At 42.3% G+C, this 19,384-nt stretch overlaps 1 protein-coding gene and 1 long non-coding RNA gene across 2 annotated transcripts in view; one reads left to right on the top strand and one right to left on the bottom strand.

The window, feature by feature from the left end:
- Positions 1-863: 863 nt before the first annotated feature.
- tnfsf10 (TNF superfamily member 10) lies at positions 864-8,860 on the bottom strand. The gene is made up of 6 exons (XM_046042919.1): positions 8,675-8,860; positions 7,633-7,758; positions 4,206-4,251; positions 3,952-4,068; positions 3,103-3,347; positions 864-2,291 (listed from the first exon to the last, which is right to left on the bottom strand). Exons 1-6 carry the CDS (start codon positions 8,780-8,782, stop codon positions 2,082-2,084), a joined length of 852 nt encoding a protein of 283 aa, XP_045898875.1. The 5' UTR covers positions 8,783-8,860; the 3' UTR covers positions 864-2,081.
- The window catches only part of LOC123966868, a 28,320-nt gene continuing 12,047 nt past the window's right edge, over positions 3,112-19,384 (top strand). The window contains exons 1-4 of the long non-coding RNA XR_006824105.1: positions 3,112-3,391; positions 8,007-8,138; positions 9,467-9,529; positions 9,651-9,690. This is a non-coding gene — a long non-coding RNA (uncharacterized LOC123966868). The remainder of the gene's footprint in view (positions 3,392-8,006; positions 8,139-9,466; positions 9,530-9,650; positions 9,691-19,384) is intronic.

The following is a 19,384-nucleotide window of genomic DNA, read 5'->3' as shown; positions in this document are numbered from 1 at the left end:
TCTTTTTTCTTTTCTCAAAAAGAAGTTGGACGAATCAGTGAATTTAACTGAGGATTCATTCTTGACCTTGGAAATAATAGTTTGAAGCTTTCAGCCGCATATCACGGCCACTTGTGTTCGCTCAGTTGTCATCATGTGAACTAAATATTTAGTATTTGGGTTCTGGTATCGTAGCTCCGTGAGCTGATGAAGGTCACGATATGTGGCTCCAAGTCCCAGGAGAATTTGAGTAAGTAGACCTTAAATTAAAATTTAATATTTTTGTCAAATTACTATTTCCTAAATCACGAATGAGCCTTCAAGCTTAATCAGTTATATTCAATGATTCATCCAGCTCTCCTTCAGTGAAATAAAACAGATCATTGTGGTTTATATTTCCTTGAGCATCAGTGTCACATGGACGACAAAAAAACAATCCCACGTTTCAGCTTGTTTGGATGCTGGTTGTTTTCCACGTCTGCATGTCACATCTGCAGTCAATCCAACATGACCTGAATGCCCAAGAATACCAGCCGTCAGGGAGCGTTTTCTGCACCGCTTGGAGAGCAATTACGATGGACAAGCCAACACGCTGGAAGACCGACAGCAGAAAAGGGAGACTGTGGCGCTACTGCCAAAAACACAGCACAGAGGCTGATATGTAAGGAGCACCGTGTTAACATTTGCTGCAAAGCTCATGGAGGAAGAGGGGATGATGTTGGGCAACCACTCTGTCTGAAAGGCCTGTCATGGCTGCAGGCAAATTGTTTCAGATGTTCGTCCTTCCACCCTCATGTTCGACATCTCACTGAGAGAAAACAGTTCACAGAGCTGCAGACCCAGAACTTGCAGGCTTATCAGAACAATAAAAACAAACTATAGCACAATATTTACATCTTTACACACATCCAGAGACTCAGCTAACATGTACATGTGTGGACTCAGAAAATCACTAATGTTCAGCCGACAAGAGTTTTATACAAACAAGAGTCCAGTTTTTCAGAAAACAATGAAACATCAGGCGTTTGCTATAAAATGAATAACATGGAAAGAGAGTAATGTATGTAAAGTATCCAGAGGTCTAAACTCCTAAAACTTTCTTTTGCTATAGGTGGCGCAGCTCGGCATGTGTGTAGGTCTTAACCTGAATTAATGTGATGCATGCTGGTTAGATATTTCTGCCGGCGCTGCAAAAGGTCATCGTGCCACAAGACATTTAAACCTCGCGGGAGCAACGCGGCTGCAGTTTTCTGAGTCCTGCGATCTCGCGGCATTTCAGCGATTGTTCTAAGCTCACGCGCTCTACGGGAAGCAGAATGTGTTCGACTTGACGGCAGGGTTTTTATACCACGCCCCTGCAGTCGCCGGCAGCTCACGTTTGACTATCAAGTCAGCGAAACTGAGCCGCAGTCATCTTGAACGCACCTGATGTCTGAGCTCACGATGAGCAAACAGCTCCCCCTTGTGGAGAATGTGTAGGCTGCTAAATGTGAGTTGTGCCCTCGCCAAATGAGTTCACACAATGCTGATTAAGCGCATCACCGACAGATTAATCTCTCTGACTTCTGGTGGCGAATGTTCCCACGCTGGCAAAACAGTAGAGATGCGTTTAATGCCAACCAGCAATGAAGAGCTGAAGTGGGGAGCAACGTAGCGAGAGCAGCAACTCAGTTTGGCCGAGCCTTTATATCACGCGCGAGTGTTTTGTGTAATTACTCTCACTGTCAGAAGGGGGAGACAAAACTTCTGCACTGCAGGTTTAAATTTACCTTAAAAAGTACTTCTGCCTTAAAGAAATGTTTGCACAACAGAAAATGTCATCTCTGTCAACTTTAACACGCTCAAATATAAATGTAAGTCTGATTAACTCTCACACGTATCAGTCTCTTGTCCACCCACGAAACCAGAAAAAAAGAAAGACAGACTTCCCGCGAGGCTCGCTGTTGCAGTTTTTCATTTTCTGTTAATCGAGAAGTCCAGAGGCTGATTTGATGTTTTACCAGACAGTTCATCACAAACATTTAAAAAAATCACGACGGCGTCTGTAGATCTGGTTTATTTGCCCAAATCAACCCGCGATCCCGAGTCCTGCGTCTGATTGTCTAGCTGATGAGAAACGCGCCGAAGAAACTGCTTTTCTCGTCCATGTCCACAGCAGAGGCGTTGGTCACGGTGACAAACAGGCGGTCGCCGCTGCTGAGCGGGAACAGCCCCCCCTGGTGGGCGGAGTGCAGAGAAAACTGAGAGCCCCGGGACCAGCAGGAGGTTCGGCTCGTCTTCATCAGCAGGATGGGAACCGGGTAGGAGCTCACCTGGCGGGAGAAGGAGAGGTGAGTGAGAGTGGTAGGTCAGCTATCAGGCAGCTCCACCTACAAATATCGGCCATGCACCACCTCAGACACATTCAAAAAAGATTGGTAATGCTGCCGGATCACTAGCTGGAATCACAGACAGTTCAGGAAAAGACTCAGGTGTGATGGAGGATGACGAGATACATGAACACATCAAATGCCAACACCCAATCTGAAGGAAACTTCCTGTCTGGGGATATTTATCCTTCCTACACCTACAGGGATTCACTAAGTGTCCAAATAATCCGAGACACACTGTGTTTCCTTCAAGGCACATGCAACACTTTCTACACAGAGCCAGTCAGTCTGTCTGTAATGAAACAAAATAAAGATAATCTCGACCTTGGGCTAACAAAAGTACAACAGTGCAACATTATCAGCTGTGTCAGTCAGTCAACAAGCGGGCAGAGAGGAGAGACAGCGTCTGCCACGACCTGGGGAACCTGTGTCATAGTACCTTTAAATTATTCCTTCACAATGACGATATCGTCTTCAGGGCTTTGTTCAAAGTTTGTTTTTGATAAAACGTTCTTGGCAAATGCTTTCGCTTTCCTCTATCTTGCAGCAGAACAGAAATGCCCTCCTTACATCTCCTTCTTAATCATGAGCCCGGTTCAGTAAAAGAAGCGTAAAATAGAGCCGGAGTCCGTGTGCTTCGTGGGTCGTGATCTGAAATAGTGAGGGTGCGATTTTATTTGTCCCTGGAAATCCCTTTTCTAATACAAGAAGCGTTAAAATCACATGAATCATGAAACATGACGCCAACTCTCACCTTTTTATAGACGTACTGCAGCAGGGGTCTCCCTCTGTCCTCCGCCTCCTCGCCCTCCTCGCCCTCCTCCTCCAGGGAGTGGGTGTGTCTGAAGTAGGTCTGCGCGTAGACGTAGTAGAGGCCGGGCTGCGGCACCACCAGCTCCCCATCCACCAGCTGGACGTCCTGGAGGAAGGCCAGCCCCTTCTGCCCCTCCCACCACGAAATCTTCTGGCCTTGAACTCGCCGCCCAGCGGAGACCGGAGCTGCGGAAAACAAACACATTCAGAATAAAATCACAACCTAGAAGGTGAGGATCTGTTAAATTATGTAAAATGATGTTATTATTATTATTATTATGAGATACTACGGTGTTAAACATGTCACTTTGACTTAATGTGCCATCAGTATTTTTATATTTCATCATCCCTAACAATCTGTTTTTCTCTTTCCTGTTGGAAATGGGCTCCTAGATTTACACTTTGCAAAGAAACTTTTACAGTAAAACGCATGTCTTTTATTGCAAAGCTGCACTCAGCATTTCAATTTGAGCTAAGAAAACAGAACAGTTATTTTTATTTAGATGCAAAGTTTCTGTTTCTTACTTAAGAGTCTGACTGAATTAAAATAGCTGAAGTAAAACTGTCCTCTGGTGCAGGTTGACTCAATTTCCAAAGATATGCTGGTCTATGCCCATGGATGACACCCTAAACCAAAGCAAATGCCTATTTAATCTTGTCTGACCGCAAAAAGCAAATTGAAATTCCTGCCGATCATCAAATGAAAAGGTCATAAATTCATTTTACACAGCTCAGATTTTCTTGTTAAATTCAAACACCATTGCATGCAGTTCATTTTTGCAGCACTCACCTCCTCCCTCTTGGCCCAGTTTGGGCGCATAGCTGCCAGTGACGTGGGCTGCGACTTTGGGGCGAGGTGAAGCTGCGTCCACCATCACAAGAGAGGGCAGCACTCGCGATACTTCATCTAACACGGAAGAAAAGGAATGAAATAACCGACTAAACTAAATCCCAATCGAGTCCCTGTTCCTGTAAGATGCTGAAACTACGTGATACTCCCGAACCGGTACCAGGTTTATCTATTATGTGGTTTAGTTTTCTCACCTCTGACTGCCGATGAAATCTGCCTCTGGTAACGCTGAGACAGAGACTGCGGGGCAAACAGTAGAAAACATTCATTAAAGAATGCATGAAGGTGTTTTTTAATGCATTACAAGCAACAGTGGCATCATGACACCTTAATAAGGACACATTAAAATCAGGTTTGTGCTCGTCTCACAGTGTCTTCCAACTCCTGCCACCAGGGAGAAGAAGCATCTGTTCAAGAACTACACACTGATTTTTTCCCAGTGATAGTTATTTATTTATATATTAATTTATACATTGATTGCACTCAAAGTATTTTAACTTGCCAGGTGGGTTTGAATGCGAAACGATATTTTGTTTTTATGTACCTTCATAAAAATGCCAAATAAAAATGAATCTGAATCTGGAGTCGGCTCTCAAAGCGGGGCCTTGAGCCTTAAATCAAAAACATGATTCAAGACAGAAACTAAACACTAATTTATAAATGGAATAAACATATAGCTGCCAAGAAGAGCCGTCAGCTCATTACACAGGTCTATGCTGGAGCCTTTTGTTTGACTTTAACCATGTAATTCTGCTGACATCGGGATCAGGAAGTTTGCTCCGGATGAATAAAAAGGAGCCTTCATGTTCAGGTCGGTAACAGATCCCTTCCTGGAAATCAACCCCTCTGCCCTTCCTCGTGTTTTACGTTCCTTTAGCCAATGAACCGGCTCAAGAAAATGCAACTACTGCAAAACGGATGAACTGGTATCTGAGTTGTAGTGGAATCTGGACATGTTAACAGAAACATTACAGAAACTGGTGAAACATGATGTAACAATAGGCATTATTAAAGCACAAGAGGGGGGGAAATGATATTATAAAGTATAAAATAATGTTTGCCATAATATTATATGTTAATTATAATAAATAACATGTGTAGAAGGAGAAACGTTCCACCAGTGTTGTTGAAGTTCCTACTGAGTGCCAGTAGAGGTTGCAAAAGTTAATGATTTCCCTTCTACAAATATTTTTACAGCTTCGGCAATAACTTGAGAGGAAGGTGAAAGAAAATAAACCATTTATAAGCTAAATTTACCAGCAGTCAGTCAGTGCGAACCAGAATTTCTGCGTCAAAGATCCCTCTAATGGCTCTGAGGCAGCAATTTACTTTTGAAGTCTTGAAGCAAGGTTTCATTTTGAGCGGTGGAACTCAGGATGAAGTTCAAAGCAGGAACCGTGAAATTGCAAGCACAAGATGCTCAACAAGGAGGACGGGCTTCAACATGCACAAGCTCAAACAATGTGAGACGCTTCAAATTCAAGATACAACACGGACTCAGCTGTTCTAAAATAAAAAAATCTGTCTGGATGTTTCTGATAGATGCCGGCCCTCAGAAGCAACTTTAAATAATTTTTCATGTGTACTAAGTTTCAGCCCTGTTGGTGAATGCTTTTTAAAGTCATTACTGCTAATTATACCCCTGCTGTCCCAACCACCAACCCTGTGGCTGGGCGATTTAATTAACACCTTATGTCTAGAGGTGATTCGATTAAAATGTCTCAACAAATACCGAATGGATTTCCATAAAGTTTTATTTACACATTCACGTGACCCTCAGGATGAATTGTAATCACTTTGGTGAAATCAGATGGTGAACATGGTAAACATTACACCTGCTAAACGTAAACATGTTAGCATTGTGGATGTGGCTGAAGTCCTCAATTCGTCCTCAGCACTCCCCCATGTGAAACAGTTTAATGTCTATGACTTGTGACTTTTTGTGAGTAGCATAAAGTGAACAACAACTTAATCTCACTTAATCTCTCTCTTACACAACCCGGTGTTGTAAAATGATAAATCAACCTACCTTGCGCCTTAAATGTTCACACACTCTGCATCTTGAGTTAGTAAACTCTCAAGCCGATGTTCTGCCTCAAACTGTCCCAGCATTATGTTTATGTTCTGAACTAAATTTAATCAAGCAGCTGAGTCAGAAAATACCAGGGTTGTGTTATTTTAGAGAGCAGCAAAGTCCAAGAAGGAGTATCAGGAGAAGGGGAACAAAAACAAACAATATGCACAAATACCAAGTAAAGGAAGGAAAACTTTGGTGTGTGTGTGTGTGTGCGAGAGCAGGGCAGGTGAATGCATTCCTGCGCTGATTAAACCACACAGGATCACATCACATCTCCAGCCATGAAGGAGCTCATTGTGCATCTGCAGACAGTGATGTGGATCATTTCAGCTTTTTTTCTTCTCCTGCTAATGTTCAGATCTGAGATCAGCGGCACCAGAAGTCCCCTAATACTGATAATACCTTCTCAACATTGTACTTACAAGGACCTAATGTGCTTACAAGTTTAAACTTTTAGTTTAAAGAGCAAAGTTGGCATATATATATATATATATATATTTATATTTTTTCATTATTGTCAACGAATCCCATATAAAGGTTAAAACCATCAGTCCGTCTCTCAGTGCTTTCTCACTTCCGGTCTGTGGCTCTCAGCTCCAAGACCATCGGTTCCTACTGAAGGTGTAAATCTTTAAGAACAGCTCTCAAACACATAGTTTCATGTTTAAAAAACGGCTGGTGCACTCCAATCAATCAAACAGGAGGAAGTTGTTTTTAAGTCATTTTCACTTGAATAGTTGCAGATTAATTCCCTGTCAATCGACTAATAGATTAATAAACTAATTGTTTCAGCTCTAAATGGGTCAAAACTCTACTTTACTGTACTCCTGACTGAAAATTTTGTCATACTGGCCGGATAGATGTCTTGAAAGTTCGAGTCTGTGAAATCAGAGATGTCTCCAGAACAGCATCAAGTGTTACTTAACAAGATGCCGAGTTCTTTGGTTTTACTCGTGTCACTGTGAGGAAACTCAACTCAAATCAGTGCCAAACTCCCAGGTGTAAAAGTTAGAACACAACTGTATATTTTTATTCCTGTATTGTTTTTGAACCCTTTGTCTTTTCTTTTAAAAAGTCTCCTGGTACAACAAGCACTATATATACTAAACAATCTGGTGCTTGGGCATAATTATATGCTGCAGTTGCAATGCTATTGCTATGGCCGTGTCAAATAAAATAAACTTATCAGACCCTGGAATAATAACAATAATAATAATAGAGCTGCTTTATCATTTGCTTTGGTGACCTTTGCAGCTGAAGTGTGGTGGGACGAGTAATGGCTCCAAACTCCAGTGGGTGGGGAGTTTCTGATCCAGAGCAGACCAGAGAAAAAAACTGAGCTTTGAAAGCCAGAAATCTCAGCAGCTGGCTAAATAATCGCTGAGTCATTAATACTGATATGTAAAGGTCATTGTGTGCTGTGAAGTCATACTTCGTGCAGCTTGAAAGTGATGAATATGATCAGGTTTAGATGTAAGAGTTTAGAGATTTTTGCTCTGGAAGAGTAGTGGCCAGTGTTTGGGGTTACTGCAGGATCACCATACCTTCTCAATGAGCAGGTGAAGCTGCTGCGTGACCTGCCAGCATGGATCCCCCCGTACAGCCGTGATGCTCTGCAGGTCAGCGCCCGTCAGGCAGGAAACGCTGCTCCGTGCAAACGTCTCCTTCATCTGCACAGAGTGAAGAAGAGCATCAAACAATTAGATCGAACGTGTCTTTTAACTTTTGTTTGTCAGCAATCTAAACTTTGCAGAATTTGACCAGATTTAAACTTTCAGACATACATTTGTGGCATAATAAGATGAATATATATTTGTTTTGGAGAAAGACAAGACATAATTGACCATTTATGTTCTCACAATCATAGTCTTACATTTTCTCCTGAGTCAACATAATTCCCTGGCATGTGTCTGTTTAGGTTTCATTTCCCTTACAGTACACTGCTGCTGCATCTAATCTGAGTTAATGATGATTAACTCCTGTAAACACAGACTGAGAGTTGAGCTGGACTGAATCCAGGAAACCAAAGGACTTCACCAAAACAAGCAGAGTGAGCCCAGCACACACACACACACACACACACACACACACTCTTAAAAACTCTTCCTGATAATCACAGCTAATCATAAAAATAGGTGTTGTCCACCTCTGCAGAGCGCTGTACTTCCTTATACTCTTTTTCTGTTTGCATAATCAGAGAAAATGAAAAGTGCAACATTGCATGAAGCTAAATTGTGCAGAACTTAACTATTAAAAGTGTAAGCAGTTTATGTGGTTTGCATTGCATTGTGAAAAAAAAAAAGAGAGAAGAAAATTAGACGTGTCCTGGACTGTTTGTGCAACAGCAGAACCAGAGCGCATGAGTTCAAAGCGTTTCCCCAACATCTGTCAACAACACGTTAAATCACTTCAGTTTATAGACATTACAGAGAAGTGTTTGAGGTCAACAAAGAATCTAGTTTTCTTATAGCTGCGTTCAAAAGCCGAACCACTTCGCGCCCGCGCCGCGCTGCGCGCTGCATGGCGATGCGTAAAAGCCTCCGCGCGTCTCTGGTCCGTCAGTCCGAACCCAAACTTTTTCCTTACCGAATTGAGAGCCGTGGAGAAGTGCAGCACGGTGATGGTGACGACCACAGTCTGCAGGAGAACCGCCAACAGCAGCAGCACCCCGAGCTTCGGACCGGAGCCCGTCATAACGACAGACCTGCCGTCCGGTACCCGACCAGCGTCGTCCCGTCCCGTTCCTAGACTTCCAGAACAAGAACAATGGCAGAGTGCTGCCTCCTTGACTTCTACCCCCCCGTCCCCTGCAAGCAGGAGGAGGAGGAGGAGGAGGAGGAGGCGGGACCGGCCTGCAGAACAAGAGCTTTCTCCCCCTTTGCATTTCTCCTGGAGAGATATTGTTTCATTTCTGCGCTGGAAAAACACTGATTGCCTCCTAGTTTATTGTGAACGCTCATATCTTTGATGTGGATCTCAGTGCTGAGCTGTGCTCTGATAAAAACTACATTTAACCTCAGAATATGGTCAGAGATAATGCTTTTTAAACATGCACGGAGTGGCACGGCAGCTGAATTTTGGCACGTACATGATTTTTATTACGATGTTATAGTTTAAACTCAACCAAACTAAAGTTTAAATCCCTATTACATGAATTCTTGCATTACTGAAGAGCAGCACACTGATTAGGGTTCTATAACCAAGGGGTCTTTTCAGGGGAAAGTCATAAATTAAGCTCTTCTTCAAAGGCTTTGGCCTACCTGACTTATTTCCCACTGTATGTTGACTCAGACCACGTGTAGTCAAGATGTCAGGTTGTTAAAATAAAAAGCTTAACCAAGGTTCCTACATTTCTTTCCACTGTTTTATCTGTTTTAGCTCCAGATCTCTCCACATTTGATCTCACCTCAAACTGAGCATCAATCAAGTTTCTTTTATGAGGTGAGGTGGGCAAAGAAGGAGGTTTTTAAGGACACACGTGGGTAAACAGTGAAAAATATAATCATGTTCATATCAGTAGGTGTGAATCCTGTCTAGCAATATATTTTCTCTCTTTTGGCAGATATCTGGAAAGAAGATGGGAGATTCTTGGAAGCTGACGGGTTTGTGGTCTTTATCAGGTTGCGTAACTAAAAACACGATGCTCTTTTTTCGCTCAGCGCTGTTGCCGCCCTGTTGAAGGATGAAGTACGTAGGAAAGAAACTGCAGGTTAGATGATGAGGTCAGTGTGAAAGACACAATTTTCCACGTTGTCTCACACCGCTGACCTTTAACTGTCAAAACAAGGTGGGACGGTTCAACTTCAGTGTCAGTGAGTGGTCAGAAAACTCCATCTAAACAAACCTGACATGTATGGAAATGAAGTTTGGTAAATTAACTTGCAGCCCCTTGATTGTAAATCATCACAAAGAGTTTCATGTGATCAGTGTGATGAAATGACTTAATTTCTTCTGGTTATTTCATCACTAAACAGTCTTTCAACTGACTCTTCTTGCTACATCATGTGTTAGAGGTCGACCGGGTATTTCAGTGGCCGATACCGATATTTATAGAGAAGGGCGGCCGATATACAATGCCGATATCAAAATAAAGAAATGTCAGTTCCATTATTCCAGGCAGAGGACAATCTAATACACGTTATCTCAGCCAGTAATGTGATGTTTTAGATGAAGTTTTATTAATTAATGTGTTATGCTTTAGATTTAAGTGACTTGTGTTTAAGGGAGAGCGGCGTACAGTTTGTCAGAAGCGACTTCATTCAGCTGCATTGTTTTCTACAGTTTCCAACTTTTCTGCAAATTTGACCTATCGTCGCCGTTTCCCGCAAAGCGTCGTCATACGTCAGAAGACTCACTTCCTCGTTCAGAAGATGCAGCTGACGTGTAATAGCAACATCTCACATTTGCAGAGAAAAAGCTCAAATAAAAAGGACTGTGAAAAACCAGGACCCAGATCTTTCTTACCAAAGCGATGGTAAAATGTTTTGCAAAACGTACAGTATTGTGGTCGAACATGAAAGGAAATCATCTACTAACAAACGCATGGACGACGTCAGACGAGACAAATCACTGTGACACGGGCTGTTGCGCTGAAAGAATCAAGGTAAGCTGGTTTAAATATGCAGGTTTAGGGTTAGGCCTCCTGGAGGGACTGGTTAAAGGAGACCTACTGCCCTGTACTGTAGTTCTGTGTCTCCTCTATGGCGGCTTTGCATGATTCAAAGTATAAAAAAGAGAGCCGGGACGAAGCGACCCTGTACGCAGGATAAGCGGTTGACGATGGATCGATTGACGCTCCACTAGGCTGCAGGCTAGACCACCAGGATACTTACAGACAAATAACAGGGTCTTCACAGTAGACCAGGAAAACAGGCTGCAGATGTACATAAAAAGGGCAGCCAATATCTAATCCTAATGTGCATTAGCTAGCTAAGGTATATTTATATCCGTCAGATGAAACAATGCGCACCTTTCGTTCAAAGTAAAATTGTACTGAAGTCGTTCCACATTTTAAGATAACACCTGGTATTGATAGAACACACACGTGAGTTGTTGATGACAACAAGAAATGATTTCTGTCTGTCCCGGCTCTCCCCTACTATCTTATACTGGTACTTCATGCAGGCCCTCATTTGAAACAAGATGTAGATGCTACTGTCTCTTTAAGCCCCCCCCCCAAACGACCATATATGGAAATCCGTCTCAGAATGACATCATACCGAGCCGTTGTTAGAAAAAACAGTTTAAATCAGAGCATTCAGAACAGAGGGACATCTGAGGTTTTGGCTCGCAGGGATTTCTTTTAAATACTTTTACCTCATTATTTGAAGCTTTGGTCAACATGAACATCTGACATTGTAACATTGTAGATATGCCAGAAAATATGAAAAAGCACAGTAAGTCCCCTTTAATGTTTCAACTATAACTCTAAATGTAAAACAATCACATCTACCTTTGCAGTTTTCATGCATCCCCACACTTTCATCGCAATTTTTTAGAAAAGCTGCTGCAAAATGAGGCATTTTCCTGGAGGGACTGTACAGTATAACAATATCTATTTAATGCCAGCCAGTAATGGCAGCCACAGTGACAAGGCTGCCTGCAGTCGAGACCCTATTAATTTTTTGTATATCGACCTCTTAAATGCAGGTATCAGCCGATGTCATTTACATCAAAATGCCAGATATTGGCCCGATTAATCGGCCAAACGAATATTCAGTCTATCACTGCATGATATTGTATTGATGTTTCCATATAAAATTACATATATTTAAGTGATGTTTCTGTTCTGAAATATTTTTATTTTGGCGACTGCTTTGGTTTTAAATGGTCACTGCAGTAGTCTCGCCAGAAGTCTCTATTCTCTCCACTAAGAAACTCTTTTAACTTAAAAACTCTTAAAATGTGACACCACATTGAAATATGATGTCCAGTACATTTATTTTAGGGGCGGCAATATAAATAAATCATACAACTTTCTGGTTCAGGAGGGAAAGAGAAACACCTTCATCTCTCTTTTTATGCTGCAGCCAACAGCACTATTTTCAGCTAAAGACATAAACAATACTTCTGTTTAATTTTGTTGGTCTTGTTTTCTGTAGGTAGTTGTGCTGTTTTGCCTGTTCAGCCAAGGTAGCTTCAATCATAGTAATAATACTTACTAGTTCTTCTTCTTCTGTTTGTTACAAACCAGAAATTTCAATGCACCACTTCCTGTGTACCAGAGGGGTTTTTCACAGGAAAAGACCTTTCTGACACTGATTGTTTGGAACAATAAACGTAGGACATTTGAAACCTGTATAGGGACTGCAGAATAAAGTAACACCGCACCTTAAAGAGCATAAAAAATGTCTAAAAGATAGTAAACACTTCACATTAACGTCCTCATCCATAAAATGTTGACTTTTAAAACTGTACATTTCCAAAATACATCTTTTTTTTAATCCCTTTTAGACATTTTACCTCCCTGTTTTTTTGCTGCTCTCCAGTGAACCGACTTTGTGTCTCAGAAACTGTCAACTTTGGAGAAGGAGCCTTGTTTTTAGACCTCTCAAGGCTTATGTCATCACAAAGATGGCACAATCAGACACAGACATAAAAAATAACAATACTTGAATGAGACGGTTTCCCCCTGATGTTAAACGCTGCATGTAGTCATGTTGCCAGCGTGGTATTATCAGCGTATTGTCGTGCAGTGAGGCGGGCTGAGCCTATAAATGGATTCTGGTCCTGGTGCTCGTTCCTACATCTGCAACATCTGGCCTCAATCTTGCTCCTACGCCCCGCCATCCCCCGGGAGCCGCTCTCCGCTTAGGTTTCACTGTGCTCCACCGCTACGACTGCAAGGCCTGCTGGGGGTAACAGAGTCTGTAAACTGTGTGTGTGTGTGTGAGAGTACTGAAAACATTTGAGGGTCACGGCCATCCTCAGTACGAGCTGTAAAGAGACAAAAATATTTTTCTCTTACACTGACAGACTTGATTTTGTCACTTAAGAGGACTCGTCATTCACTTACATTAACACATAGGCGTACTCCCCGTAACGTGAACAGATTTCAGTACCCACATTGTGATTAATGCTGGCTCAGACGCACACTCTGAGTGTATTCCTGAACGGCGGCCAAGTTTTGATAGGATACGAGGAGGAGAACTGACCGGCTCCCCCGCAAAGTTGACTCCCTCCCTCCTCAATCGTCTTTCCAAACTTTGTCTTCCACTCCCCGCTGCCCTCATTCTCTCCCTCTCAAGCTCTCTTTGTGTCCGTCTGCCTCTTTCTTTGTCTTTTCTTTTGTCTGTTTTTCCGTCTTTCCTTTGCCTTTTCTCTTTCCATTCATCCCCCGTTCTTTCCCTCTGCTTCTCTCCTCTTTCTTCATCTCAAATTATAATTAGCCGCTTTGACTGTAAGTAGTTACAGAACTGCAGACAACAATAGATTTTATGCACATTTTAAATTTGTGTATATAAAAAAGTTAGTAGTAAAGTAAAAAAAAACACGGTGAAAGGAGGAAAAGTTGTGTTTATTGATAAAAGCAAAAGTGCATCATGCAATTAAAACAGCAAATGAATCCCGACATGTAAGGAAGCCTTAGGCGGACATTGCTTCAAATATTTCTTTACACCGTTTCCCCGTGATAGTGGGATAATGTTTGTGTGATCTCGAGATAATGAAACAGTAGTTTAACTCAGGGATTGACAGGAAAGTTTCTCAATTTCAGTGTTACATCCGGTGTCACTGGTTAGCTCGGCTTGTAGAGCACAGGACTTATGCTTTTATGATCTTATGTGTTCGATTCTCACTGAGCATGAACTTTTTTATTTTGTTCATTATCCTCTTCAGCAAAGTTCTTTTGAAGACACTGTTTCACATGCTCACAATAAAGCCCGTGCTGGACTGTGCGCATCACGCCGATTGGTCCACATCCATCAACCTATGGACTGTTCGTATTCCCATCACTCCCAGGAGGAAATTCCTGGGAATGATGGGAATCCATTTAACATTAAACATTTCCTGACAGCTATTTCAAGAACCTTTGAATTAGCCGTCAGGAAATGTGTGATTGGATTCCCCTGAAACTCTTCGTAGCAACTTTGCTGAAGAGGATAATAAAAAACAAAAAGTTGTCCAGTCCATGGATTATGAGTCCTGGGCTCTACCAACTGAGCAAACCAGTGACACTGAAATTTGTTTTATTTTATCCTAAAGAAACACACCTACCGACCCCTGTTTGTAGCTATTGTTTGTTATCTCGAGATCATAAGATCATTATCTCGCCATCACGGGATACAGGCTGTACAAGTGTGACTTAAACGAAGAGGCGTCTGTAAACTTCCTCCCATTAATACATGAAAAAAACATAAATGACATATTTCCATCTTATTTTCTATGTTTTTCTTTTTTGCCATTTGCGGTTTGGCTTGCGTTGTTTTTTATTACGTCATCACGTTGAGCCCCCTGACCGGAGCATGAGGGCCTCCTACTGTTTATCTCGATGAACCAAATCCTAATATTTGCATAATAGTTTTTTAGTAGTTTTTAATAGTTTTTTATTTTCAGCCCAAAATAAAACAAAAGTACCGCCTCTTGCTTTGAAGACAGGATGTTTTGCAGAGCTGCTCGCATGAGGGTGTACTTTAATTATTAAAGAACTGACTCTAACTCTGATTTAGACTCTTTAAGAGGCCGACAACACGTCATTTTTTAATTTACTTTACTTGTTTTTCTTTTGCTGATTTCATAACCTTGTGTGGAAGAGTGTTGGCAGCCAAGTAGGCTTCAAAATGATCCCTCTGACTCCGCGCCAATCAGTTGGACTGACAAGAACGCAATAAATCCAAATCATCACAATTAACGCAGATAAATGTGCGTATTTATCTGTGTGTTAATCATGTTTAGTCATCATTATAGGGTCTCCACAAACCATTTCATGCTTAGTTTAAGACTTAGTTTTAGTTAGGGTTAGTTTAGGTTAATTAGCTTTGTTAAAATTGAAACATTATTCAAATAAACACACTGTAGTCATTACCTGTTAAAACAATAACTGTGAAAATGAGCATGCTCTAAATCTAAGTCTCTTTCTCTGAGGGGTTGCCAAGATAAACACCCTGCTAACACACACACACACACACACACACACACACACACACACACACACACACACTCACACACTGTATTAATTTTATCCCTCCCATTAGAAAGAACACAGTACCCAGAGCTGAACAATATCACTGATATCTGGACCAAACACACACACACACACACACACACACACACACACACACACACACACACACACACACCTCGAGAAGGGAGAGGTGGGTCATCTGAAGCGGCCAATGGGCACGCAGGAAATCTGAGAGAACCCGAACTTTTGGGGACTTTCCAAAGTTTCCAAACATTTTTTTGGCTCTACTTGCTTTTCATTTTTTTAAGTTGACATGTGTGTGTGTGTGTGTGTGTGTGGAGACCCACCTCCTCATATGTGTGTGTGTGTGTGTGTGTGTGTGTGTGTGTGTGTGTTGGTGTGTGTGTGTGTGTGAAGGTCGAGGCTGCTCGCTCACTGCTTCATTTCATTTCAGGAATCAAGGGTTCAGTGAAAAGCGGGCAATCGAAGAGGCTGCCACTCCCGAGAGAGAGAGAGAGAGAGAGAGAGACCCCCCTCCCCCTCAGATACAATTACTAAAATGAGTGTGTGTCTGTGCGTTTTCAGGTCCAAGGTGACTACGTGCCTGTGCGTGTGTGGAAGTGTGCATGTGTAACTTGTATCTACATTACATGGCCAAAAGGATCTGGAATTTCTCTTCTTTTCTTACTTCTAATAAACCAGTCGACTACTACTAATGTTGCGTCTTCTTCCTCGGCGCCGTACATATTTAACGTAGTGATGAAACGCGCTCAGTAGAGCAGTTTGTCCATTTGGGCAACATGGCGGCGAGGACCTGCGGTGTATGTAGATAGAAATGACTCATTCTAAGGTAATAAAAACATAACAGTTCATTATGGAAGGTCTTTATACGCCACTGAAAACATAGTTATGGATCTTAAATTGCATTTCTGTCAATAGATCCTCCTAAATCTGTGACAGGACACAAACCTCTCCTCACTGTTTCTTTCCTCCATGGAATTACTTCCCGCATTCGTACTGAACGCTGGCACTGGATGAAAATTGTCCAAAAAGGACATCATTTCTGGAGGGACTGGACTGGTTTTTCATGGTTTGGGCTTGGCCAGTTTTGTTCCAACAGTAAGCTGGAAGCCATAGGTTTTGTCTTGCACACTCATGGATTTGATATGGTTTTATTTTAAACTTGGACTGAGAGATGTGTCCGGGTTTTTGGCTGTTAACCACAAGGTTGTGTTATCTTTAATATATTTTACAGGATTTACAGGACTTAAATAAAACTTTGATGGTACTGCGGATGTCATGCAGTTCATAAAAACTCAGCTTCAGACTTATGGTCTTCTTCTCCACAACCCCTTCCACGACGGTTGGGGTGAACTGGAAGGCGGACGGCGAGCCGGGCCGGATCACCCAACATCAGCGTTGGACTTCACTGATGCTCTTCTGTCTGAATCTTGGGAGCAAATCCCTGCAGAGAGGTTTTAAAAATCTGGTGGAGAGCCTGAAACCAGAGGAGTGGAGGCTGTAATAGCAGCAGATTGATGCCCGTGGTTTTGAAATCACGTGTCCACATACTTTTGGCCATGTAGTGTAAGAGTGTGCGGTTTTGCGTCCAAGTCTTTGTGTGTGTGTGTGCAAAATTCAAAATGTGTTCTTGTGCAGTTTGAGGCCCACGTTTTGGTTTTCTCTTCCTCCCTACCAATCCTTCTCTGTCCTCCCTCTCTCTCTCTTTCCCCTTTTGCAGTCTCAACCTCCCTCGCACGCCCGCCTCCCTCCACTCCACCTCTTTCCAAATTGCCTTACACTCCCGTCTCTCTCTCCGCCTGTCAGGAAGAAGTGAACAATATGACCTTTAGTCGCAGCGATAACATTCTCCCTCATGAATTCCCCGCCGCTCCGGCTTTCCTTTCACATTCTCACCGGTTTGTTTTCGCTCCCGGCGCCTCTGTTTTCCTTAGAAATGACCATCTCGGCACGCTATGATTAATGAGACGCACCAGGGGGCAGAGAGGAAGTCAGGCCTCCACTAAATATATGTTCACACTGCAGCCGAGAGTGTCTTGTCACAGTGTGAACAGTGAAAAGCTGCATGAAGTCGTTCTTTATCATTTTATTTTATACCCTTCTGGGCTGAGTGGAAATGAGACCCAGAGGCCTGGATGGATTTAGCTAACACGGGGCCCTGGGGCAAAATATGAGCTATTGACCCCCAAACCTTCCACCCACTATATATCCTGTCAAGTTTTAAATAGCCATCTCGTACAGTGTACACAGCTCGCGACATGCGGCACCTTTATTATGCTTCGTCTAGTGCTCCAGAAGTCAAACAGTACTCCCATGTGGAGTCCTACCTAGTGTCTTTTTTACTAAAGTTTATTTAGAAAACTTTAAACTAAAAACCTTTTAAGATTTTAAAGGCAGGGCTTATTTTTTTTGGTTTGCATTCATCATGCAGAAATCTACCTGCATCTAAGCTCTATCTATAGTAATGGAAATTTTGTAATGTTGCCTGATTGATGCAGACAAACAAGTCACGTCCTACAAAAGATGGCTTCTCAGTGTGAGAGACCCGGGTTCAATTCCCCACTGTGACATATCCACCAATGCAAGCAATTGAAAGTCGCTTTGGATAAAAGCGTCAGCTAAATGTAAATGTAACACCATGAATTTATTTTTGCAAGTTACACAGTGTTTCACGCACCTGTCTCACGTTATAGATGTGCGAGGTCATTTTCTTTTGAAGGCAGGGCTTCAAAATGTTTATTATTTTTGCTATTTACTTTTGACAAATTATTTTTTTCATTATTAATTATTCTGGGGACTATTTTCTTCATGCATCAATTAATCGCATTTGAAATGTCAGATGTGAATATCACAGGGTGACGTTATAAAATGTCAAACCCAGAGTCCTCAGAATGAAGCATATGCTCACATTTAAGGTGCTGTAACAAGCAAATATGTGTAAATTTGTAAAACAGGCTACGATACACAAAACTACATTTACATTTACTCATTTGGCAGACGCTTTTATCCAAAGCGACTTACATTTGAGGAACAACATACAAGCATCAACAGAGCATCAACTACAGCACGAGATCTAAAACTGACAATACATACTAGTAAGAGCAGCAATAAATACTAGTAAGAGCTAATATCACATCAATGGTGAAAATACCTAGGGAAAGAAGTAAGAGTTAACAAAAAGTGCAATCAATACAAGATAATTGTAGGGGATAGAAGAAGAAGAGCACAGGAAGTGCATGTTAGAGGTGTTATAAGAGGAAGTGTTCTCTGAAGAGTTTTCAAGAGCTTCGTGAAGTTAGAGAGGGACGCCCCTGCTCTGATGGCGTGTGGGAGCTCGTTTCACCATCGTGGTGTCACAGATGAGAACAGCCGGGACTGGGATTGCTTGGTGGGAAGGGATGGCAGAGCCAGGCGGCGTTCATTGGAGGAGCGTAGCGGCTGAGAAGGAACGTAAGTTTGTATTATGGAGTTTCGGTTGATGGGTGCAGACCCAGTAGTCACTCTGTATGCAGCATTAGTGACTTGAATTTGATTCTGGAGGCCACGGGGAGCCAGTGGAGGTCACTGAGTAATGGAGTGACATGAGTCCTTTTGGGCTGATCAGAAACCAGACGCGCTGCTGTAGACGGGACTGACTGGGGATGATTACTTCATAAATACACTCACCTAAAGGATTATTAGGAACACCTGTTCAATTTCTCATTAATGCAATTATCTAATCAACCAATCACATGGCAGTTGCTTCAATGCATTTAGGGGTGTGGTCCTGGTCAAGACAATCTCCTGAACTCCAAACTGAATGTCAGAATGGGAAAGAAAGGTGATTTAAGCAATTTTGAGCGTGGCATGGTTGTTGGTGCCAGACGGGCCGGTCTGAGTATTTCACAATCTGCTCAGTTACTGGGATTTTCACGCACAACCATTTCTAGGGTTTACAAAGAATGGTGTGAAAAGGGAAAAACCTCCAGTATGCGGCAGTCCTGTGGGCGAAAATGCCTTGTTGATGCTAGAGGTCAGAGGAGAATGGGCCGACTGATTCAAGCTGATAGAAGAGCAACTTTGACTGAAATAACCTCTCGTTACAACCGAGGTATGCAGCAAAGCATTTGTGAAGCCGCAACACGCACAACCTTGAGGCGGATGGGCTACAACAG

Source organism: Micropterus dolomieu, linkage group LG01 (genome assembly GCF_021292245.1).
Source record: "Micropterus dolomieu isolate WLL.071019.BEF.003 ecotype Adirondacks linkage group LG01, ASM2129224v1, whole genome shotgun sequence".
Classification (NCBI taxonomy): domain Eukaryota; kingdom Metazoa; phylum Chordata; class Actinopteri; order Centrarchiformes; family Centrarchidae; genus Micropterus; species Micropterus dolomieu.
The sequence above is the reverse complement of the archived record's forward strand: the minus strand, read 5'-3'. Positions and strand labels throughout refer to the sequence as shown.